This window comes from Mytilus trossulus, chromosome 11 (assembly GCF_036588685.1).
Source record: "Mytilus trossulus isolate FHL-02 chromosome 11, PNRI_Mtr1.1.1.hap1, whole genome shotgun sequence".
Taxonomy (NCBI): Eukaryota; Metazoa; Mollusca; class Bivalvia; order Mytilida; family Mytilidae; genus Mytilus; species Mytilus trossulus.
The window spans coordinates 27,245,971-27,272,849 of NC_086383.1; the positions used below are offsets into that span (position 1 = coordinate 27,245,971).

Sequence of the window (26,879 nt, forward strand, 5' to 3'; positions counted from 1 at the left end):
AATTTTTAAGTACAAATGAACACACATTTCTATTATTTGAAGAAACTTTTCCCCAAAAACTATACATCTTATGATCTATCTGGTATAATATGGTCAACACATGTCCAGGAATTTTGATATGTTTTTGGCCTTATATCTTCTTTATTATTCAAAATAATTGGACCCTTCTATTAGAAAAGCTGTTCCAAATACAATCTTGAGTAAAATGACCCCTTGACTAATTTTTTTTTTTTTTTTTTTGGGGGGGGGGGGGGGGGGTCCATGTGAAATATGAATAGTACATTGTGCTTTAAATGATTTGGTAAATGAATTGAATAGATAAAATTATGTTACAGCAAGTGTAATGTCAATAAATAAGTGAATAAACTACTATTTATTATCTTCATGGAAGTACAGCATCATTGAAGTTTGTCAATCAGCCATGCTTTTATTCTTATTCTGTGTAAGAACCTCCATGCAGTTGAAAAATCATTTGCCATATTCAAGATTTTACAATTCTGACCAAGAAACAGAGGAATACAACACAAGATCAATATCTAGCATGTTAAAATAATCCTAAGAGAAAACGTTTTTGATTGGCTGATTAATTTGATCATGAGAAACATACAATTTGATTGGCTGAACACGATTTTCCTCCATTGGACACAGTTCAAAATCGGGAACAACAATATTTTTCGTGTAGATTTTCACCAAATCGTGTTTTAGAGGGTTTTTCAGGAACACGATCGTGCAATCGTGACAAAGGGTCAAAATCGTGTAGTACACGCCTAAATCGTGAAAGTTGGCAGGTATGATTATGTGCTAAGATGTTACTAGCGTACAAAACAATTATGTAAAGAAATATTTTTTCTATCTTGCTATAGCAAGTTGTTACTTAGCTCCCCAAAGTAATGACACATTGAACTGAAGTCCTAAATAATCACTTTCAGCTTTCTACTTTTGCTTTTTCTGATTCTAGCTTCGATTCAAAATTCAATCTCCATTAGCTATATAATATTGATTGGCAGAATTTGACAAATCATTCCTTTTATATTGTAAAGTTTAAGGAAACTGCTGCTATAAATCTATTAAAATAGCAAATCAAAAATATGTTCAATCCGTTTTTAAAACTACTATGAATTCATTTTCTAAAACACAAAGAACTGTCTAAATAAATGTTTTCAGTTGAAAGGTTATTTTATCCTAAAAGGTTTTAAAGCTTGATAATAACAGGCAATACATATGCAATATGTTTCTTTGAATTATTTTTCAGAAAAAATTGACATGCTTTCTTTAAGTTATATAAAAGTGTGTTCTTTTGAGTTGTGTCAATATAATTATGCCACATTTCATAAAGTCTCCATTATAGCAAAACTAATGAATCAAAGTGATTGCAAGCAATGTAGTTTAAGGATTACTTTTGTTTATCACAAAACTTTAAAGTTAAATATACTCATGCATTGGCATCAAAAAAGTATTGTAGAAAGTAAAGATCAAATCAAAGATGTAAGTATTATTTTTAATTCTTTCAAACCTATGTCCATTTATTTCGGACACGAGATGAAAGAATAAAATAAAAAAAGGATAAAATTACACATTACACAATGAAGTGACTTCAGTTGACATAAAAATAATACCAGACACAATCATATAGCTTGTTTAGAAAACGAGTGTTTATAAATAATATGTATTATGTTTAAAAAGACAAAGTATTGATGTATATTGAGTTTATATAGTATAGATACCCCCAAACTGTAGTATAATTCTTGAATGGGTAAATGTCCACCGTCAAAATCAATCTTGACCTTTATATTATGGTCCACTTGACCTTTATATTATGGTCCATGACATTGTGTTTAAATTCAAAAAAGATTCTGTCAGGTGGAACATTTACTATCATCCTGAAATAAAAGAAACACCCAATTAAAACTAAGGGGAATAACTCTGGATCAGAAAAGTCACATCTTAAAATAATTAGCTAATTATAGAAGAAACTTCAAAGCTTATCAATCTGGTCAATTAAAAGTGTCTATCAGTGCAATGTTGTTAAGAGAATTATATTCCTACTTAAACTGCAAGTTAAAATATATATAATAACAGAAATGGTCAATATCCTACTCCACATGTTGTATAGTGTGTCATGTTTTTTTAAGATATGAAAAAATGTGTTCTTTTGAGTTAGGTCAAAAGGATTATTCACCTTTTTCGTGTACTCATAATAGCAAAATAAACTAATCATTGTGCTTGCAAGCAATGACAGGTTAAAAATTGCTTTTATTCAGCATCTAACAAAAAAATTAAAATGCATTGGAAGGCAATACCATGTCCTTGAGATAAAATTGTAATTGGATTAATAAACTAGAGATAACAATGAATTTGGTTCAACTACAATTATAACTTGAATATCTGAGCATATATCTATTGAATGAAGAGAAGATCGTGAATTATATTACAATGACCGATAAAGCCTTGAAAACTAAAAAGTAGATGGGGAAGTTATTATTATTCCAAGTAGATTCTCAAATGATGTCACTGAATATAATAATTACATGGTTAATTATTGAAAATCATTAGTTTAAAACTGTCTTTACAATATAAAGATTGTCCTTGCAGTTTTAGAATTATTTTTTAGCAACTGAACCTCGATTGTCCCACATTGACATGTAAAAATTGTTTGCCACTCAACAATTTGTTTTCTTGTTGTACACATCAATTGATAATAGTGAATGCAATATTTTATCAAATGAATAGCTGATTTTTAGTAAGTGTAAAATTTAAGTCCTGGTAACTGTGGTGAGACCACAGCTTTTTATCCAATTATGGAAAAATATTATCCCAAAAACTACAAAAGTGTCAACCAACTTTCAATGCATCAGAAGTGTTATGGAGAAATATATTAAGGTTTAAGAAAACAAATATTTTCATTTTTAATACAAATCCTTAGGTTCAGAATAGATAGGTTTTAGATATTTTTGGTTTTCAATGCTTTTCAAATTTGTAATTGAATTGGTTTTCTTTCTATTTAGATTCCAGAAGCACAGAAGGGTCTGATTTTGACCAAACTTGTATCTGACATACTACATTATAGGCCTTGTATCTCTGAGATTTTAGACGAACTGTACTATCCCAAAAAAAAATTGTGTATAACATGAGTTTTTGAAACCAAATGCATTCTTTAGAATGTAAAACTTTTTAGATCTCTGTGAAAATGAACAATTCCTGAAAAAATGATTGATCTTTTTTTGTATGACTAAATTTTTATTAGCAGATAAGGTAAAGGTGGCTAATATACTTGGTTTAAATAAATATTCTTTTCCTGGAGCACATGAGTTAATTTTGTTTATTGTTACTTCAACATCATCTCTATCCTAATCATATAATCATTGACACATAAAATCCAAAACAAATCGGATTTGAGTAATATAAAAGTATGTTAAGGATGTTCTTATGTGAGGTTTTTGGAATTTGTGTTAGATGTTGGAATCCTTGCATGGTTGTTTACCATAAGATACAAGGTAAAATATTTTGCCCCCTAACATCCATTTATCTTTTTATATAACTTATATATACTCTAGCATTCCCACAATGAACTGTTATAATATTATTACTAATCATACAGATCCAAATTTCTAATTTTAAACATGTCTTAGATAAAAAAAAAAAAAAAAACAACATTTGAAATAATTTGATTTGCAAGAAGTGACGATGCCAAAAAATGTATAAAAAAGAGTTTTTTAATATGAGCTAATACAATGGTTAACTTGTTGGGTCAAAGGGCTATTTGTTTCATCAAACTATGCAATAAACTTTAGAGTTTTCTTCCCAGGCCAACTGATACAGAGTTTGGTTCTTTGAAAACCTCTTTTTTTCAAATTGTGCTTAATTATAATAATCATTGAAAAAAATCTCTGTGTTGCCTGATAGTTATCCATCCTTTTCTCCCAGACCTTACTAAAAATTTCAGGATGTCAGTTTGTACTTTAATTTGTCTTTATTTCTGAAGTCTTATTTTCAAAGTCCCCATCCATCAAATATTCTTTGATATACCATCTGCATTTACTGTGGATTCATTAATATGGATACTAATTTTTGAGGATTTCGTGGGAACATGGAAATCACAAATTTAAATATTCAATGAAACACAAATTTTCTACAGGAATGTATGCTAACTTTTCCAAAAACCATGAATTTAAATATCCACAAATATGGAAGTTCTCCTCAATCTATGAAAATTAGTACCCCCCGAAAATAAATGAATCTGCAGTATCCCTATTCATGTCTAAGACAGCCCTCCATACTATATATATTCATTTAAGTTTATGTATTTACGTAATTGCTTAAGCTTGTAATGCCACAAAAACGTCCAAAATAGAACAAATAATAGGAATTAAAATGTGTATAAATTTCAAAAGGTACAATGTGCTTAGAGCTAATCATTGAATTATGTGAAATTGCATAACTTTTGACATCTCAAGCAGTGATTAAAAAAAGTTTAAGGCTCAAGTAAATAAAAACTATTTCTGTGAAAATTATTTAAAAAAAAATAAATAATCAAAGATACATAAGCCAAAGAAAAGGTTGAATGAAAACAATAAATAAATAAAAACATTAAACTACCTGTAACTGTGTATTCATTATTAATAGTGTGGTACAAAACTTCATGGGTATATGAAAACATTAAATTCAAATTTTCTGATCTAATTTCCTATATTGTTATAGTCACTTAAGAATGTACATTAGGTCAGGTTTAGGAATTTTTTCCAATGTTCGGACTCCTTGGTTTTTTCCCCAAAAAAATAGGGTAAAATATTTTGCCCCATAACACACATTTGTCTTTTCATACAAGACTCCAATAGCTCATAAGAGGTCATCTGCCAAAATTAAGCAGATTTTAGATTTCTTTGCTTTTGATTTGAGACGCAAATAATAACAATATCAAAATATGTGATAAAAATCCAAATCCACCATTTCCTGCTAATTTAAAAAATATCTTAAAAAGGAGCTCTATGACCAATTAACCTTTTTACCATATTTTCTTACCTAATTAATGCCCTTCTGACATAGTATCCATTTTAAATTCTATATTCTTTTAATTTCACCTAACATTTCCGAAGTACATCCTTAGGCAGATATGAGAAGATGTGATATGAGTGCCAATGAGACAACTCTCCATTCAAGTCACAATTCGTAAAATGTTAACCATTTTAGGTCAAAGTAAGGCCTTTAACACAGGCTCTTGGCTCGAAGCAAACAGCAAGCTATTAAGGCTTGTATTAAAAAAAGTTAGGAAACCATGAAATTAAGTATCCACACCCTAAAATTTTTCCTGATCCAGGTAAACTGGTACCTACGAAAACAAAATGAATCCACAGTATTTAGATTTAAAAGTTGATCACGTTAAACACATGTGACATGGTGATGAAAGATTAGTATATATAATGCTTGATGATAATCAACAGTTACGTATAAAGTCTAAATTTGAATTATGTTGTATAAGTAAAAAAGGGAAATTTCTAATATGTATAAATACTACGATCGTAGATTATTATTATTATATCCACTGTCGAGTGAAGTAGTTGAGCCTTTACGTGAATGTCCTAACGTTGATGTTGATGAGTGATGACCAACCAATGAGGAGCTAGTAAACAACTTGTACCAGCCAATCACAATGTTTGTTAAGTCTAAGTGGTCCAGTAGAATTTGTGCCACTCCCATGAACACTTTACGGTCCATTCTGCCATAATCTCCCCACACAGTCACCTAGAAATAAAATAAAAATTAACAGTTTACTGTGAGAACGCTTCTTATTTGTTGGTTTAGTATCATATAGCTTTTTTTACATAATAAGGCCGTTAGTTTCCTGGTTTGAATTGTTTTACATTGTCTTATCAGGGCCTTTTATAGCTGACTATGCAGTATGGGCTTTGCTCATTGTTGAAGGCCGTACAGTGACCTATAGTTGTTAATGTCTGTGTCATTTTGGTATTTTGTGGATAGTTGTCTCATTGGCAATCATACCACATCTTCTTTTTTATATCTTCAACTGAAAATCTGCTTAACCTATCTTGATTAACATTTTATAATGGGGAACAACATTAAATTTTTTTAAAGAATTGGATCAAAAGTTTCAAGATTTTTCCAAGAATCTACATGTTGTGCAATATGTTTCCAATCAATCAATGTCCATTTTCAACATACCTTTTATGGAAAAAAACACTAGTTCAATCTATAGCTCTCTAGTTATTACACAGAAAAGTGCAAGCATTGAATCTATACCAACCAAAACATAACAATTATTATTAAATTTGACCTACATTTTCTGATCAGTAATAACATTTAAAAATTTGAAAACTTAGTCTGTAAAACAATACTACCTAAACTTAATTACTGAATTTTCAATTAGGAAAACTGGTTAAAATGTTCTTCAAAGGTCAATAATATATAAAATTCATTTAATTTGAAAAGCTAGAAAAAAGGCAAATCAATGCTACTGTGGATTCATTTACTTTCATTGGTACCAATTTTCATGAATTGAGGAAAATTGTATATTTGTCAATATTTAATTTCATGGTTTTGGCAAAGTCTGCATACATTCCTTTAGAAAATTGGTAATTCATTGAACATTTAAATTTGTGGTTTCCCTGTACCAATGAAATCTTCCAAAAATTAGAATCCAATGATCATTTTTGAATCCACAGTATAAGATCTATCATCAAAATCTTACCTGTAAAATCTTTCCAATATACTGTTCTGTAAACACTAACTGTTGTTGGTATAGAGGGTCAAGGGTCCTTCTAGCCACTATTGTCTTCTGTTTTTCTATACAGTTCTTACCATCAATCAAATATACTTTTACATATGGGGCTGTAATAAAAACAGTCAAAACTTGATATAAACTATCACATAGCAAACAAAACACTTTTCAACACCCATTTACCTGAAAATCTCCTTTTTCAAATTTTAATCATTCTGATGCATACTAAAATATTTAAAATGTCTGAGTTTAAAAGTTTGATGCCTGAATACAAATAGCTTTTTTATCATATGTTATGTTGTTATTTTGTGTTGGGTAATTGACAAATACTCAACAAATTTTTAAATGTCCTTAAGTTCAAACTTGAAGTTTACGGTGAAGTTCCTTAAGAAACCAGACTATAGAATGAAGGAAATTCGAAGAAAAAAAAATCTCTTCAAATATTAAGATTCCATAAATCACTCCCTTTGTCATAGGGAAAGGTGTGCAGTTGGTGTATTACTTTTCCCCCATAAAGTCTCTGTATGAAACATCAATTCACTTTATAAAAAATCACTGACTAAATCCTACATCATACAGGCTACAGAGATATAAACCTTACCTGGTAATATCTTTGCTCCTTGCTTTGACATCAATCCACGAGCCCTTATAACTTCCACCTCAAGGTGCCCTTTCCTATCATACAGGCCTAACTGTATCTCTCCTAGACAGGGTGATCCTAGTACCTGCCTGCCAACTAGCTGGGCAGGACCTAGACCTTCAATAAACTCTCCAAACTGTCCCTCTGGTCCTAATCTCATCCCTGTAGGCAACCATACACTGAAAAGAAATTAGAGTAAACCATATTAGTAAATTTAAGTACAACACATATTTTTGTATAGTTGAAAACAGTTACTGAAAAAAACAGAAATTATTGCTACATTTTTTTAATGTGAATAATGTGAGTGGGTGAGTATCGAAATAATAACTCACATTAAGACTGGATACATTTATAGCGAACCAAATGGAAGTTTACCACAGAGTCGTCTGCTCTTGACCAAGGTATTTAAACTTTTGCAAGTTTACCTGTCCCATGGAATCAATACAATAGCTATTGTTCTCTGTGTAGTTTGTTCACTTGGACATTTAAATTTCTTCTAGGAGAAACCTATCACTCATTGATTAATTTGCTTGACCAAAAAAAATATTTACCTGTATTACCTGTAATTTTGGCGCTATTGAAAGGTTTTATTTTGGCGCAAATGAAATATTGTTTGTGGCGCAAATGAAAGATTTTTTTGGCGCAAATGAAATGCCAATTGGCGCAAAAGCAAAGCACCGAAAAAAATATCTTATTTGATGATTGAAATACATGTATAAACTCACATAAACTGCATTTAATACAGTATTTATTCAATATCAATGATTGTAAAAAGTTTATTTCTGATTTTTTTTTTCTACTGCATGCATTTAAGTTTCAAAGAATTTGCATGTTTTTTGTGGTTGTTCAATTATAAAGTATACATTTATGAAGACCTGTATTTAAACATTATCTTTTCAAGTTTTATTTGTGAACATACTAAATACAAGCACATTTTTAAAGGTAAAATGTTAAAATTTGATCAGAAATCAATTTTTAATTTTTAAATCAGTGTTTATATCAAACAAATTGAAAATGGTTATTGATTGAATAAATACAACATCACATGCAGTTTTATAATTACTTATTTGTACATGTATTTCCATCATTGACAGATCAATTTTATGTTCAGGTAAATTAATCAGTGAGTGATAGATTTCTCTTGCAAGAAATTTAAAGGTCCAATTGAATAAAATAAACAGAGAACAATAGATATTGTATTTGTTAGATGGGACAATAGAACTTACAAAAGTTTAAATGGACAGGTAAGTTGCAGGTGAATCTGTGGAAAACTATGATAGGCTTCGCAATAACTGTATGATGATTTTTCAACAAAGCAATATTTTTTTATTTTATTTTTTTCACTATTATTTAGGAATAAATGCACACAATAATTGCTGAATTTACAGCATAAATCAGCAATAAAATCACCCTTACTGACTACTAACCATGCTTACACTGAGAATCATTACTGGTGCTTTAAATAGTTAAGTCTGCTGTGTATTAACTTGCCTGTTTTATGTGAGCTTGGCAGAATGTATGTTCAAATGAACTGTTATTTGTGAACTCTCTACTGGTCAACTTTGGTAGGCCTTAGAAAAGGGGGTCTTCAGTACTTATGGTCCCTATTATACCTTCTGTGGACTCTTTGGTGACCAATTTGGTGTAGGATTTTGTAGAGAATTCTAATGAATACTTACACACTTCCAGAATCACTACTAATGCTCCCTATACTGCCGTCCGTGGACTCTTTACTGGCCTGTTTTGATATTCTGTTAGAAAGGTGAATATCACCAGATGTTCTTACTTCTTCACTTCTTTGTACACTACTTCTCTTTTTACTCTCTGAAACAAAAAGAAATTTATAAAGTTAAAAAATATATCTTCTAATTTCAGGGCTATTTTGCAGTATTTATTTCTATGTAGTCACTTTTAAGACTTGAAAAGTGTGTCTCTGTAAGAAAAAATTGTTTCGCCATTAAAATCGCTGACACTTTGATTTCTAACTTTTAAATTACATTGATCACTTAGGCATGGTCCCTTTACACCAAATTCCTAGAAGAACAAATACCAAAAGAAACAGCAAAATCTGGATAATATGACCAATTTGAACAGCCTGCAACAAGGTAAACAGTAGGATTTATGCCAAGCATTTCTATGTCACCTACTGTGTATTATAGGGGAGTGGAAGAAAAAAATTTGTATTTAAAATAACAAGCTTATACAAATCTATATAAAATGCATCAATCCACTTTAATTATTTGAGTGCCTCCCATACCCCCATCACACTCAATTCATGAAAGGATGTTTGAATTGTTTTACATATGCCATATCAGGGCCTTTTATAGCTGACAATGAAGTATGGGCTTTGCTCATTGTTGAAGGACATACAGTTACCTATAGTTGTTAATTTCCATGTTAGTTGGTCTGCTTTTGAGAGTTGTTTCATTGGCAATCTTACCACATCTTCTTATTTTCAATTAAGGATATATCATACCTGCCAGCTGTGTAGCACTATTACTTTTCCACGGTAGATTGACAAAATTAGCCATTTTATTACTAATACTAGTTCTCCTCCTTGATCGACCCTCTGTGACAGGTGCACTTAAAGCCGAGTCTGACAAACTACCATCTGACTTTTCATACCCTCCTTGACCGTCATTACTACCAGATCTGGCTACCTGTTGTCGTCGCTGCATGGTGGTAGACTTGCTTTCCATCTTTTGGGTAAATTCACTAAAAAAATATAATTAATTGTTTTCATTTCAAAAAGGACTGTATATTATATATTGGGTCAAAGTATATCTCCAAGAATACATAGAATTATGGTACTAATCAACATGAACTTCTTATATCCTTCAGCATATATAAATAAATTCAATGACAAACAAGAATGTGTCCCAAGCACACAGATGCCCATCCCCAATTATCATTTTCTATGTTCATTGGACTGTGAAAATGGGGTAAAACTCTAATTTGGCATTAAAATTAGATCATATCATAAGAAACATGTAAACTAAGTTTCAAGTTGATAGCACTTCAACTTCAACAAAAACTAACTTGACCAAAAACTTTAACCTGAAGCGGGACTAACAGACGAGTGAACGAAAGAATGGACGAACAGACAGACAGATGAATGAATGTACAGACCAGAAAACATAATAGCATTTATGCCAGTTTATGGGCATAATAAATGGGGCATTAAAAGTAAGAAGTTCTAAAGACAATCCTTGTGCCTGACTTGGCATACTGTGAAAGTACTTTAATTCGTGGGTATCAATTTTCGTGGTTTGAGAAATATTGACATGTTCGTGGGTTTTTAAATTCGTGGATTTTTGTTTCCTAAAAAAAAAAAACTTTAGCCTGTAGAAACGAAGGTTACAAATAGTCTGGATTAAAGGAAATTGCAAAGTAAACATTGACCCGTTCTAACCGTAGTGATAACACTAATTAACCCATGATAAAGTGATCAACAGATTAAAGTCCCTCAAAGGTGTTAATTAGGCCATAAACATGTCACCTAAAGAAAACAGTAACATAAACAAATGCTATGAAGGTATCTTGAATTGTCAAATAATTCTTATCAAAATCAAGCCCAGCATGAAATTATTATTTCCCATATGTGAGATAACTATGAGGATATAAAATGAACACTTTATCATACAAGCATATCAATACCGGAAATCTGTCTTTTATCGATCAAAAATATATTTTACGAGAATTAAAAGATCAAAAGTTAGGTAATTAACGATTATATGGGTATAATCCTGCATGCAGTTGTATTTCTGTGACTGCTATTAAAGTATTCTCAGATTTTGCGTTATTCAATGTATTCTCTAGATCATATCAGTAGTCAGATATACCGATGGGGATCTTTCCATGTCTTGATTTGGACAATGGTTGTTTTATTTCGTTGGACACTTAAATTCGTGGATAAAGTCATCCACGAAAACCACGAAAATTGGTACCCCACGAATAAAAGTACTTTCACAGTATATGTTAAGATTGACACCATAATGATCATGTGTACTCAGTTTCAAGTTGATACAATCACAACTTCATAGAATAAAACTTCCTTAACCTGATAATGGACTAGAAGAGACAGCAGGACTAACAGACAGACAAAAAAGATAAAAAAATATAATGAAATGTATAATTTTTGACAAAGGTTTCTGGTGACCTTGTACTTCATTTTGACACCAAGCATTATTTTTGCCAAACGCTGAGCTGAAGAAGAAAAAAGACTTATTCTTCAGTTATATTTAGATTAAAGCAATATAAAACTAGGCTTTTTAACCTGCAAGCTGTAGTTTTATAGTTGTTTATTTCTGTGTCATTTGGTCTCTTGTGAAGAATTGTCTCATTGGCAATCATACCACATCATCTTTTTTTATATTTATTCAGGCCATAAAAAAGAATAGGTTTGTTTTATACCCAAACGCTACCTACCCAGACAAAAGCTGCCTACACAAATACTTTTATTGTCCTGATTTGAAGAAGTTTTTTTTTAATCAGATAGGCATGAAGACTAATAAACACCTGATACTTCAGTTTCTCTTTTTGAAAAAAAAAAGAAAATGCCTACCTACCTACCCACTGTTTCAACCTTTGGGTAGGGTTTGGGCAAACCAAAATATTTTTAATTGTGGCCTCAAAACAAAACAATACTAACAAGTTTTAGTTATGTGTTTAAAAAGATAGAAGTCCACAAAAAGAAATTTATAATGTACCTGAATTTTCTTTGTGGTCTTTCTGACTGTGTAGACATGTAACTGTTAATACTGACTTTTGAAACTTCAGACATATCACTGGTCTCAGATGCATCACTGCCGATATCATCAATTTCAGGACTGAATTCTGAAAGAGAAAAACACAAAACATTTGACATAATGTAAAATCAGAAATTTTCTATGATTTTACGAATTAGAAAATTGTTTCATAATAGGTTTCAGAATATCATTTTTAATTATACTACCATATATGTAGGCAGAATTTCCAGAAATTGTAATAATCAACATAAAATTTATTATCATTGTTCAACAATCTAATTGAATTGCTGTTTCATTGCCTCTTACTCCACATACATGTATCCTTGCATTCATAATAAAACTACCCCACATATTGTTTTAATTCATGGAGAGACTAATACAAATATTTAGAGCAGAACATTTTATTTGAAATATTTTTTAAACAAAAATAAATTTGTTTCTGTACCTTTTCGTTTAGATCTGTGTCCTCCAGGATGAACTCTGGCAAACTCTCTTCCTCTTTCCCTTTCATAGGAAAAATCTCCTCGGTCATAGGATGAACCCCTTGTTCTATCTCGACTGCTGGAGTTACGTCCTGGTCGGTAACCCTCAGAATCTGAAATGCGCCCCCTACGAGATTCTGAATCGGACCCAGGTGATGGTTTGATTCTCATGCGAATTTGCTGCGCTCTTTTTTCAAGGTCCTGTGTCACTGGAAAATTAAGCCAAAAATCTATAAGAGAATTAAGAGTATGTTCATAGCAAAAACCATGAAACAAACAATTTTAAAACACCAAATAAGTATAAAATACCAACATTTTTGTTTAAATTTGTATATGCTGTATGAAAAATGAATAAAATGATTATTTTTTCCCCTGAAACAATTTTTTTTCTTTTTTTGCAAAAGTTTTAAATGGAATAATTTTTTTCTTTATTTTTCTACCCTATTGTTGTTTGGTACATGTACTAATTTACTCCAGTTTTAAAAAGATCTCAAATGCCTCGATGTCAAAAAATGTTGATATAGGATACAAATCTACCTAGATAGTTTTTGTTTACTTGAGTGCCAGCATTCATCCAAAAGCTGTGGTTACCTAAGCTTGTTTCCAATTATTATAAGTAGCAAGCAATGTTTTGACCATGGTTTTCATATTATTAGCTGTCTTTGATATCATTGGTCAAGTTACTGGTCAATCTGCAAGTTACTGGACTTCAAGCTGTTTTTAAAATTACAACAAATAGACTAGATAAGCAAACAAGATGTTTTGTGTACACATAAAACTGTTATAACCAACTTGAATCAAGTCAGGCTAATTCGACCTTGTGTTGGATTTGCTGTTTATTCTTCTAATACTTGCTTCCTCAATTTGTTCCTTCAAAAGTTTTAGCTATGGTTGTATTTTGTGATTTTTCTATTATTTTGTAAAAATAAAAACTGGCAACTAAAATCATTTAAATTAATTTTTATTTCATTATGTTTATGCAAAATTTCATGAAATTTCAATTTTTACAATAAAGTTTGCTTTTTTGTCCTTTGTTTATTGATTGCAATAATAAATTCGATTTTGATTTTGTGTGTTTTAAGGCCACTTTTAAAAACAGCTATGGCTATTTTGTGGTGGCCAGTTTTTATTCGTGGCAGAAGCCAGAGTCCCAGGAGAAGACCACATGATAGGAAAACTGACAATCCTCTAGTCAGTAAGGATTAGAGTAAAGTGCATCTGCATGAGCTGGGTTAGAACTTACAACCTCAGTGTTGACATGCTAGTGATTACAGTAGTAACTTCTTAGACCACTTGACCACTGAGGTCTCTCAATAAATTAACAATTTTCTTTGTAATTTACAGTACATTTAAATGTATGTGGACTTTCTCAGTATAATGTTTAAAAGTCAGCACTTAAAATTGTGTAAACATTTTTAAAAATTCCATATGAAAACTTTAGTTCCAGCAATTTACTTGAATATTTTACTACTTTGCAGAAATAGTGGTCTCAATTAAGAGCATAAGAGCAAAAGAACACCCCTCCCTTATTCAGTGTTATGTTTCAAACCTTGTCCTAACATTTTGCCACAGAAATTCGGCTTTTGTTAAAAATGAACTATATGTGTGTGTGTGGAACCATCATGTCAAATATGCATGTGTAATAAACTTATAAAATATGCATTGAAATAATCATTGACATGCTTTTAACAATAAATCCATAAGAAAATTTCCAGTGCAGGTTCTGCAAAATGAAAAACACCCTAAACATAATTTGCAACCTCTGGAACCTTTATAGAAAAACAGAAATTGCTCAATAGTGAGTACTTCTGGTAAGAAGTCTGTGAAAAATCATATTAAAAATGATGCAACCATTTCCTACCTTCACTTTGCACATAAGCTTTAAAATATATAGACAAGTCACTTTGTTAATTAATTTTCATTAAAACTTGAAGATGTCATAATCTTAAATTCTTCAGATTTTTTTCCAGCTGTGAATATGTTTATTCAATCCATCATCATCATGATCATGTTTGAAATTTGAAATTTTGCAAAAATATTAAAATCAAAAGTTCTGAAAATGACTTTTCAAGAACAAAACATCTTGATGTCCAGAAATTTTGATAAATTCCTAAAACTTTTAAGCATGCACACACATTTTTAAATATATAACAAAAAAGTTCAAGAACACAATTTTTTTAATTTTTTTCCCATTTATGAAAATAAGCAGTAAATTTAAAATTCCAAAAGGCTAGTGTAATTGATTCTTCCTCACTGATTAAAATTCTGAATTTCTGACAATACTGACAACACTAGCCTTTTATTACAACAGTTGCTGCATGTAATTCTGATATTACATGTATAAGCAAAATTTTATCCATGTCCTAGAAAAGTGTGGTTCCCATTTCCCATTTTTCAAATACCCTATTTCATCTAATTCAAAAGATAAAGTAAATTTGTCAAGAAAAAAAGTCACTACACAATGTCATGCAATACAAAAGTATAAACAGGTCAAAAACCACCTTAACCCCTCTAAAACCACCACATGAACCTACAAACTATAATAAGACCTACCTTTATCCCCCTCTAAAACCACCACAGAAACCTACAAACTATAATAAGACCGATCTTTATCCCCCTCTAAAACCACCACAGAATATACAAACTATAATAAGACCGATCTTTATCCCCCTCTAAAACCACCACAGAAACCTACAAACTATAATAAGACCTACCTTTATCCCCCTCTAAAACCACCACAGAAACCTACAAACTATAATAAGACCAATCTTTATCCCCCTGTAAAACCACCACAGAATATACAAACTATAATAAGACCGATCTTTATCCCCCTCTAAAACCACCACAGAAACCTACAAGCTATAATAATACCTGCCTTTATCCCCCTCTAAAACCACCACAGAAACCTACAAGCTATAATAATACCTGCCTTTATCCCCCTCTAAAACCACCACAGAAACCTACAAGCTATAATAAGACCAATCTTTATCCCCCTCTAAAACCACCACAGAAACCTACAAACTATAATAATACCTGCCTTTATCCCCACTCTTAAACCACCACAGAAACCTACAAGCTATAATAAGACCAATCTTTATCCCCCTCTAAAACCACCACAGAAACCTACAAACTATAATAATACCTGCCTTTATCCCCCTCTAAAACCACCAAAGAAACCTACAAACTGTAATAAGACCAACCTTTATCCCCCTCTAAAACCACCACAGAAACCTACAAACTATAATAATACCTGCCTTTATCCCCCTCTAAAACCACCACAGAAACCTACAAACTATAATAATACCTGCCTTTATCCCCCTCTAAAACCACCAAAGAAACCTACAAACTATAATAAGACCTGTCTTTATCCCCCTCTAAAACCACCAAAGAAACCTACAAACTATAATAAGACCAATCTTTATCCCCCTCTAAAACCACCAAAGAAACCTACAAACTATAATAAGACCAATCTTTATCCCCCTCTAAAACCACCACAGAAACCTACAAGCTATAATAAGACCAACCTTTATCCCCCTCTAAAACCACCAAAGAAACCTACAAACTATAATAAGACCAATCTTTATCCCCCTCTAAAACCACCACAGAAACCTACAAGCTATAATAATACCTGCCTTTATCCCCCTCTAAAACCACCACAGAAACCTACAAACTGTAATAAGACCGATCTTTATCCCCCTCTAAAACCACCACAGAAACCTACAAACTATAATAATACCTGCCTTTATCCCCCTCTAAAACCACCACAGAAACCTACAAACTATAATAAGACCAATCTTTATCCCCCTCTAAAACCACCACAGAAACTATAATAAGACCGATCTTTATCCCCCTCTAAAACCACCACAGAAACCTACAAACTATAATAAGACCGATCTTTATCCCCCTCTAAAACCACCACAGAAACTATAATAAGACCGATCTTTATCCCCCTCTAAAACCACCACAGAAACCTACAAACTGTAATAAGACCGATCTTTATCCCCCTCTAAAACCACCACAGAAACCTACAAACTATAATAAGACCGATCTTTATCCCCCTCTAAAACCACCACAGAAACCTACAAGCTATAATAATACCTGCCTTTATCCCCCTCTAAAACCACCACAGAATATACAAACTATAATAAGACCTACCTTTATCCCGACTTCTGAGCTGTGCCTCTAATGGTATTGATGGTAGTTGACGTTTCTTAGGTGATGGTGTACTGGAAGGTGAGGTTCCAACAAGCCGAACTGGTGAACTTGATGTTCTATAAAAAGATGAAAGTAAAGCTTATATTCAGGTGTAAGTGAAATTAACATAAGCACAAAGTGTGATATGGGACATTTTTTTAAGGGGTTTATTTTTTATGCTGATCTTGCAATTGAATAAAAGCTTGAAAATATCACATCACAAAAAAAATATTTTACAGAATACAAGATAATGGTTATGTCCAATAAATTACCAAATATAAATTCTACAGAAAGCAGAATCAAATTCTCATAATCTCTTTTCACAAGATCATCATATTTACAATCACAATGTCATAAAATAGTCATAAATTTGTTTGTTTTAAATATAATTGAGTTGCCTCCCCTTCTCTGCTTAAAAACTAATAATACATAAGTGTTTAAAACATTTTTATCAGCATACTTTTGCTAAAACGTAAAAATACAAAATAAGCTTGAAGAAACAGTACTTTGTTGGTTTTTGTTTATTTTTGTTTCTGCCATATTTGCTTTTCTTTGATTATTGTTTTAGAAGACTGTGGATTCATTTATTTTTGTGGTTACAAATTTCCTTGGATAATTGAAAACTTGTATGTTTGTGGATATTCAATTTCGTTGTTTTGCAGAAGTCTGCATACAAGACTATAGAACATTTGTCATTCATTGAACATTAAATTTCGTGGTTTACCTGTACCCACGAACTTCCTCGAAAATTAGTATCCAACAAATAATAATGAATCCACAGTTTATCAAACTGTTGATATTTTAAAAAATCATTTGGGCATTTAATGGGTTATAACAGTTTACATAGTTTGAATTTTTCTCATTGAAATTTAAAAAAGAAGATGTGGTATGATTGCCAATGAGACAACTATCCACAAAAGACCAAAATGACACAAACATTAACAATTATAGGTCACCGTACGGCCTTCAACAATGAGCAAAAGCCCATACAGCATATAGTCAGCTATAAAAGGCCCCAATAAGACAATGTAAAACAATTCAAACGAGAAAACTCACTGCCTTATTTATGTAAATAAAACAAATGAACGAAAAACAAATATGTAACACATTAACAAATGACAACCACTGAATTACAGGCTCCTGACTTGGGACAGGCACATATATAAATAATGTGGCGGGTTAAATATGTTAGCGGGATCCCAACCCTCCCCCTAACCTGGAACAGTGGTATAACAGTACAACATAATAAGCTGTATTGTATTGCTAACACCTATATTGTTCTTTGGTCTCTGATAGATTGTTGTCTCATTGGCAATTAATACAACATCCTTTCACAATATTACACATGACCATCAACTGACTTACAGTAAATCACATGACCATCAGTTGACTTACAGTTAATCACATGACCATCAGCTGACTTACAGTAAATCACATGACCATCAGTTGACTTACAGTTAATCACATGACCATCAGCTGACTTACAGTTAATCACATGCCCATCAGTTGACTTACAGTTAATCACATGACCATCAGCTGACTTACAGTAAATCACATGACCATCAGCTGACTTACAGTAAATCACATGACCATCAGCTGATTTACAGTAAATCACATGACCATCGGCTAACTTACCTAGCAGGAGACAGTGAGCGAGATACATTTTCAGGCACATGGTGAAAAGCTGAAGGAGACCTTGACCTATGACGTGAGCGTTCTGGTTCTACAGGAACTGGTGACCTTGACCTGCGTGAACTTTTATCACCAGGAATGTTGAGAGTTTCTCCTCTTTCTCCTCTACGCGATCCTCTGCTTCTTTCATTTAAATCTTCTTGACCTATAAAATATCAAACAAGAAAATATTTCAGATTCATTGCTAGAACAATGACACTTTATAAAGATAATGTAGTTGATATTTATTATTGTTATTTCGATAAAAGTCTTGCTAAAAACAAACACCTTTGATATAATGCATGCTAATATAATATAAAGTCTGTACTCCTATTCTATACATTCAGGAACTGTTTTGATATGTATGCTACAAACTGTAAAATATTTATGTGGGTGTTACTTTCTAAAACATTTAATGGTCTGTTGATCCTTTAAGGCTTCTTTTCGACAATTCAAATTTCAGCTGTTGTGGATCATTTTTAAACAAGAATGTGTCCATAGTACACGGATGCCCCACTCGCACTTTCATTTTCTATGTTCAGTGGACCGTGAAATTAAGGTCAAAATTATAATTTGGAATTATAATTAGAAAGATCATATCATAGGGAACATGTGTAACAAGGTTCAAGTTGATGTAACTTTAACTTCAACACAAACTACCTTGACCAAAAACTTTAACCTGAACTTCGCACTATCATTTTCTATGTTCGGTGGACCATGAAATTAGGGTCAAAACTATAATTTGGCATTAAAATTAGAAAGATCATATCATGGGGAACATGTGTACTAAGTTTCATGTTGATTGGACTTCAACTTCTTTAAAAACTACCTTGACCAAAAACTATAACCTGAAGCGAACGGACGCACGGACGCACAGACGGACGAACAGAGGAGAGGCACAGACCAGAAAACATAATACCCCTCTACTATCGTAGGTGGGGCATAAAAATCTGTAAAAGCTGTTATGAAATTATAAATATTTTTTAAAATATTTTATAAAATATTTTTTAAAATAAAGATTCACCTAGATTTCTTTTACCTTTCTGTGGAAAGATTGAGACTAAAAAGAGTGTGTCCATAGTACATGAATAAAAATGCCCAACTAGCACACATATTTTGTATGTTCAGTAGACTGGGAATTTTGGGTCAAAACTCTTAATTTTGCATTAAAAGAAAATTCATATCATAGGCAACATGTGTATTAAGTTATAAGTTGATTAGACAGCAATTTTTTTTAAAAATACCTTGACCAAAAACTTTAACCTGAAGTGGAACAAACAATCTGATGAACAGACAAACCAACAAACATAAGAATCGAAAAAACAAACAGATTCACATACTGAAAAACATGATGCCTCTTAGTGGGGCATAGCAATAATCAATAAACACATTGTATTGCCTGAATTTTGTTGTTTCATTGGCAATCTTATCGATGACATCACCTTATTTTACATGGCTAACTTGTAAGAAAATTAATTTGTTAACAATACATTTCCTGTGGATTCCTTTTTTTTCATGGATACCAATTTCGGTTAATTGATGAAAAATTTTATTTTTTTTAATGTTCAATTTCATTTTTGCAGAAGTTTCCATTTAAGCACAAAGAGAATTCAATTGGTTGAGCATTTAAATTTGTAGCTCACCTCAATCCATGAAAGAAATACATGAAAGTTGGTATCCCATGAATACTAATAATCAATAGTATGATTCAGGTTATTCAAAAGAAAAGTTAAACATGCATAAGGTTTACAGTTAACTTCCTAATGCTTGTAGAGTAAAACTTTGGTAGGCTTGCTTGCTCTGTTTGTATAATGTCATTTCTAGCTATGGTATTAACATTGACATTTTCAAACAATATATATAGGCATATTTTAACCTGTGTATATAATATATGAATTTGAATTCACTTTATCCCAATAACAATAGTACAATATACAAACAAAGCAAGCAAGCTAACCAAAGTCTTGCTTTACATGCATTTGGAAATTAGCTGTAACAATAGAAAAATCATTTGGTTGATATTTTCAATAAGACAATGAAAAGTAAATTGATGTGTCATAATGATAGTTTTAATTATTTGAAAAGTATTGACATATATATCAAATAGAAAAAAGAACTGAAAAAAGACCGACACCACAATATGAAGCTTAGGAAGGGGGGATAACTTGTGTCTGCAAATTAAAAAAAACAAAAACATTCTAAGCCAGTGACAGTAACCATGGTGAAATAGTTACCATGGTAACAAAGTCCATCAAGCCAAGCTCTAACTAATGAAATATAACATTGATTTTTGCCATTTTCTACCTGGGGACTTTTTTTCATAGGGAGAAATTTGCTCCCTTCCAAGGCCTCTGAGCTCACTTGCATCCGAGAAATCTTCACTACATGGTGTCGGACTTGTCGTGCCTATTGAACTTTCCTCATCACCTCGTAATAAATAATTTGCACCTAACAACAAAGATCTTCCATCAAATCTTGATAAAAGTTTCAATATATAAAAGCTGATACATATTTTCATGTCTTAAAATTGGATCTAAAACTTTGATATATTCTAAGCAGTATATTAAAAGATTTCTTAAAATAGCTTTATACTCTAAAAGGAATGAATACAAAACATTTTCATAAATGTTCCTGCAACATAATTTGAATAATCATATATTCAATATTCTTTTAAAAAAAAATAAGGTTCCCTTGCTTATTGCTATTTTTAAATGTGAATGAAATCTTTGTTTAGATTCTATAGGAGAAATACATATCTTCTTTGGTAAATTAGACAAACACCTTCAATGGGAATCCATCATGTTTCTATGGATCATTATTTTGGTGAATTGATTCAGAAAAGAAAATTGATACTCTTGTTATTTCACAAAACTTTTGAATTTGTAGTAATATCTACTTTACTCAACCCAGAATTGAAATATAAGAGTAAAAGTTATCTCCCCTTGAAAATAAGTTCCAATATTCTATAAAGTAGACAAAATTTAAAGAGGAAATCTTATCATTTTAAAATTTTAAATTCAATGCATCATTCTTTTTATGTCTGCATATTTACATATTTTTTTGGGATAGTGGGTCAATTAAGAAAATACTATATTAAAACATCTGCAAAGTTTTTATTTTTATTTTAACTTACTGTTAAAGGAAAGCCTACTAACCTGGAATAACGCCAATGCTGTCATCAATGTCGAACTCTGACACATCGCTGTCACTCAGGCCACGGGAACTGGTAGGGGGAGATAAGTGACGATGACGTAGATCATAAGGATCTTGACTCGATTTCTACAAATATTAAAACATTGTTAAAGATAATTCTGCAATAAGTAATGCTCACCTCTCGAGTTCTTAATTAATCCTTTTTTCCAAATGATATTGTATTTGTTGAAAATAACATGTATAAATATAAGGAGATGTAGTCTGATAGCCAGTAAAGACAATTATCCATCAAAATTCAAATTCAAAGGAAGTGGATGTAAGCAATAACAGGCAACCGTTCAGCCTTATGACAACGAGAACTTAGAGAGGCTCTCAAGAGCCTGTGCCGCTCACCTGATTATGTATAGGTTTTGCAAATCATGTAAAAATAGATTAAATCATATCAGCTGTATCAAAATTTGAAAATCTGATATAATGGTACAAATAAATCTATTCGCATATTATTTTCACCTATCTTCTCATATAATTTCACTATTTATCCCAAAAGACGATCCCCCTTGTATCCATTTTCTAAATTTGACAGTTTAAAGTTGAAAACCTAATACTTTGGCACAATCCATCTTCATCCCTTTTTAATATATACAATTAGGGAATTCCTTGAATCCCATCAGTGTCTAATTGAAAGAACACTGTATTTCCACCAGGAAATTTGATTTAGATTTTCATAGTTTTACTGTAAGATACCAGTAGAAATGCCATAGGGATATCATTAAAAATTCCATTTGAATATCAGTGAAAACTTCATTGGGATATATACCAGTAAAAATTGTACAGGGATACCAATGAGAACTCCATTGGGATTCCTGTCAAAAATTTATTTGAATATCATATAAAAAATAAAATCACAAAAATACTGAACTTCGAGGAAAATCAACTTCGGAAAGTCCATAAACATATGGCAAAATCAAATAACGAATGGACAAGAATTATCATATTCCTGACTTGGTACAGGCATTTTCAAATGTAGATAATGGTTGATAATTGTGGATTAAACCTGGTTTTAAAGTGCTAACCCTCTCACTTTGATGACAGTCTCATCAAATTCCGTTATATTTACAATGATGCGTTAACTAAACAGACACAAAAAATAAAATAGTCAAAATATGGGTACAGCAGTCATCATTGTGTAACAATTTTGACAGTAGTAAAGACTTACTGTTCTGGGAGATGACTGTGGGAGTGGTATACTGGAGTTGTCATGGTGACTAAGATGGTACCAATAAGGGTCATCAATCATATTGGCTGTATTCAAATCTATAAGCACCTGAAAAATAAATTATTAAAATTTGAAAATACCTATCTTTTTATCAAACATTATGTAAACAAACATTAATGCTCAATACACATGTACATTCACAAATGTTTGTTATATTTTCGTAACAAAAAAATTGCAACAGGGCAGTTTTCAAACAATTTTAATGCAGCAATTTAAATTTAGAAAGCATCTTTTGTAAGTACTATATCCTGATATTGCAATAATTTATCTCACATTCCTGTCTATTGTTCAGTCGGTAATACCGCTATTTTTCTTATTTTCCAAAAAATTGAATTGCACCAAATCTGTTAAAATTCTGCTGTTCTCTTTACCTCCCCATAAATTAAAACGCACTTTATTGTTTGTCATTATGACATTCTCCTTACCTCCAGCATAAATTGAAAAGCTAATATTTTTTAACGTTATGACATTCTCCTTACCTCCCCCATAAATTGACTAGCACCATGTTTGTTATAATCCCATACAGTAACTTCCAGGATGTGGTCTCGGAAGTCGGATTCTTTTATTGGATAATACATAAATGTTTGATTCCAGGTCGGGTCGTTAGTACTTGCTATGGTTTTTGTTCTTCTTTTGCTTTTCTCACTGTAAATAAATAAAGATTAAATTAATAAGTAAATCAAATCATATCATAACTTTTATTGAGGTGACAAACAATTTAGCAACAACAATAACTTAACATTTTGTTGAAAATAAAAACGAGGAAAAACAACATATGAATAAAGAAATGTATGCCTGCCTACATAACTTCAATGCTAAAGCTTTCACTGGTGGTTGCCTCCCTTGGACTATTGAAGGATAAGATATTTACATAGCAAAGATACCAACATAATCATAAAAGTCAGCTACAGGCTCTAAAGAGCCTGTGGTGCTCACATTGGTCTCACCCGATCCTATATAAATTTCTAGACTGGTTTCACTACATAACCATTAAATTTATAACAAAAATCTGTTAATTGAGCATGTGAATTTACAAATATTTTTCATGGTTATGAAAGCAGACCTGCTAAATATCCTGGTTTATAGGCGATATCCTACCATAAAAGGTGTTAACCTAAATTTTTAATTATCTATTATATGAACTGAATTAAAACTGAGAGTTATACAAAAACCTCATCATTTATTGGTTTTAAGTTCAGCAGCCACATTTTAGGCAAAAATAAGAAAAATAAACATATATTTGTAAATTACTGTAAATTTAGAAATTTTTTGCCTGCAAATACCAAACTTGTCCTGTCACATTTCAAAAATATTGCAAGCATCTTTATTTACATTTGATGGGTGATGTTTTGTTTAGACAGTTAACCTGTTGGTTTTATGTTGAGGAGCAAATGTTTATTACGTCAATTTTCACTGAACTAGTACCAAATTTTGTAAAGGGGCCAGCTCAAGCCCGACTACAGGTGAAAGATTTTCTTGCTGTGTTAAAGACCTATTCGTAGCTTTTTGGTCAGGTTGTTGACTCTTTTGACACATTCCCAATTTCCATTCTCAATTTTATTCAAGAGTCAAAGTTCATTAAATTTCTAGACTTTTCTTTAAAATTTCCTTCATAATTACAGGGCGACTCAGCTTCTGTCTGGCAGTAGATATAATTTGCAGTATAGATTACTGACTTTGCCTTGTAACTTACCTTCTATCTGGCAGAAGATACAATTTGCAGTATGGATTACGGACTTTGCCTTGCTCCGTAAAGGGAAGACCAGCAGCACAAATGATTGTCACTATCAGCTCAAAACTTTTATGCTGGTACCACATTTTCAGCTAAAATAAACGTAGGCAAGATGTTTAATTTCAGATTTTTAAATTGAAGGACACAAAAGTTAGGATAAAAGTGGCTTGGCATAGTTTTTAAATTTTGATTAAATATAAGGCTACCGTAATCTTACTTGGAAACAAGAATCTATTAGTGAACCAATGAAATGATTGGTGTTAACTGGTGTCTTCAAGCTAGAAAGAATAGAAAATAAAAGTTGATTTTCTACAACTATTAACTTCAATTTTTCTTTGAGATAAAGAAACCAATTTATAGATACAATTATACCTGTAATTTTCCAAGTGACATTGGAGACTGATGACTTCTCTGACTTGTTGATGAAGCAGGGGACATCACTCTAAGATTTGGTCTATTTCTGTCATTTGAATCTTCTTTGTAACCTAAAACATACATTTTGACCAATTACAGCATGGTTCCTTGTTTTAATTCACTGAAACTTTATGAAAAGATCTATTTCTGTTCATATAGAGGATTATTTCACTCAAATTTCATTTTTTTCAATTAAACTTAGAAAATTTTATCAGTTTGTTATATAATTTGTTTGTCAAGGCAGAACAGTACCTTAATCTTAACCTGAAACAAGAATGTGTCCATAGAACATGGATGCCCCACTCGCACTATCATTTTCTATGTTCAGTGGACCGTGAAATTGGGGTAAAATATCTAATTTGGCATTAAAATTAGGTAGATCTTATCATAGGGAATAAGTATAAGTTTTAAGTTAATTGGACTTTAATTTCACCAAAAATTACCTTAACCAAAATTCTGAAGTGGGACAGACAGACTAACGAACGAACAGATGAAGGATGAATAAACAAATGCGCAGACCAGAAAACATAATGCCCCTCTACTATCGTAGGTGGGGCATATTAAGAAAGAAGCAACTTTGAAATGGTTTCATGAGACAGTGCATAATCTTGTATTTTGAAATGTTATGGATTCATAGCTAGCTAGGTAAAATTATCTTTATATTAGTATAGACATATTTGGTAAGTTTTAATTATAGGCTTGCTATGCCAATTTTCAGAGTTTTCAAATGTTATGCACATCATATTCAGCTGGGTAAAATAATATAAATTGTTTTATAATCAAATATAAAATCAGTTTTTTGCAGATATAATATGCCTATATGTTAGTTTTCATGGTTTTTAAATTTTATGCACATCATATTATGTTTAGTAGATTTTATGATATAATAAGCTTAATACCAGTAGTTAGTTTTCAGAGTTATGAGTTCTGTTAGTAATTACAAGCTAGAATTCAAAACCATTAATATTTTAGTAGTTTAATGAAATGTATATATTCAAGCAAGTTCTTACCAGTTTCCTTAAAAAAAGAAAATATGACATTTTTAAACATAACAAATGCACCAAGAGAAATATTTTTCAAAGTTAATTACATTTTTCATCATGAATGTATTTGTTTGTATAATTTCTATCTATTTACGTCTTCCAGAAAGTGCAATTACCAAAACTATACCACCTAAACTAGTTGCTATAACTTTGGAAGCCATAAATATTTAGTAGTTTAAGTGCAATTACCAAAACTATACCACCTAAACTAGTTGCTTTAACTTTGGAAGCCATAAATTTTAAAAGTCTTTATAGAGCTGGTTATGTCATTGTTATAGCCTACTCAAACAAACTGGTTCGATTACCATGTGGGATGAAAATTTCAGGGACTGAATTTTCGGCTCTCCCTTAACACCATTTGCGAGTATGGTCTTGAGGAAACGATGATAGTCCATCGGAAGGGGACGATAAATGGCTGACCCATGTTAAGAGAGAGCCATATATCTTGCACTTTAAAGACACCCTTGTAGATTTCAAAAAAGAGCAGGCTAATGCCGCTACAAGGCAGCACTCCCACCCACAAAGTGGAAAGGGATTACTGTTAGTTGCAAAACTTGTTCCACAATCCACTGTAAATAAATATGCTTAAACAAAAACTAAACAAACTACAGATTACTTGTAAATAAAGACCTACCTTTTATGTGGTCAACGTGGACCCCTGGTGGTACCTCACCATTACTGAAAGTAAAAAGAAACAACAATTTTGTAAAATCAGTTACTCAATTTCTGTGTATTCTGTAGTTCTATAGTAGCTGGAAATTGTGTACCAAACAAACTTCCATTGGTCAGTTCT

At 31.6% G+C, this 26,879-nt stretch overlaps 1 protein-coding gene across 6 annotated transcripts in view; it reads right to left on the reverse strand.

Moving 5' to 3' along the window:
• Window positions 1-1,245: 1,245 nt before the first annotated feature.
• Window positions 1,246-26,879, reverse strand: part of LOC134690941 (regulating synaptic membrane exocytosis protein 1-like) — a 55,156-nt gene continuing 29,522 nt past the window's right edge. For 3 of the 6 annotated variants that reach the window (XM_063551114.1, XM_063551110.1, XM_063551115.1), the window contains 15 exons: window positions 26,721-26,764; window positions 25,002-25,114; window positions 24,591-24,721; window positions 23,377-23,542; window positions 22,838-22,945; window positions 21,624-21,747; window positions 18,433-18,634; window positions 16,759-16,874; window positions 12,567-12,833; window positions 12,083-12,209; window positions 9,850-10,088; window positions 9,053-9,197; window positions 7,335-7,552; window positions 6,704-6,843; window positions 2,797-5,739 (listed from right to left, as the gene is read on the reverse strand). In XM_063551114.1, coding sequence (XP_063407184.1) covers window positions 5,509-5,739; window positions 6,704-6,843; window positions 7,335-7,552; window positions 9,053-9,197; window positions 9,850-10,088; window positions 12,083-12,209; window positions 12,567-12,833; window positions 16,759-16,874; window positions 18,433-18,634; window positions 21,624-21,747; window positions 22,838-22,945; window positions 23,377-23,542; window positions 24,591-24,721; window positions 25,002-25,114; window positions 26,721-26,764 — 2,371 coding nt within the window. In that variant the 3' untranslated portion in view covers window positions 2,797-5,508. Of the gene's footprint in view, window positions 1,881-2,796; window positions 5,740-6,703; window positions 6,844-7,334; window positions 7,553-9,052; window positions 9,198-9,849; window positions 10,089-12,082; window positions 12,210-12,566; window positions 12,834-16,758; window positions 16,875-18,432; window positions 18,635-21,623; window positions 21,748-22,837; window positions 22,946-23,376; window positions 23,543-24,590; window positions 24,722-25,001; window positions 25,115-26,720; window positions 26,765-26,879 lie in introns of those variants that run through there. The other 3 variants (XM_063551112.1, XM_063551116.1, XM_063551111.1) reach the window with 3 other exon arrangements.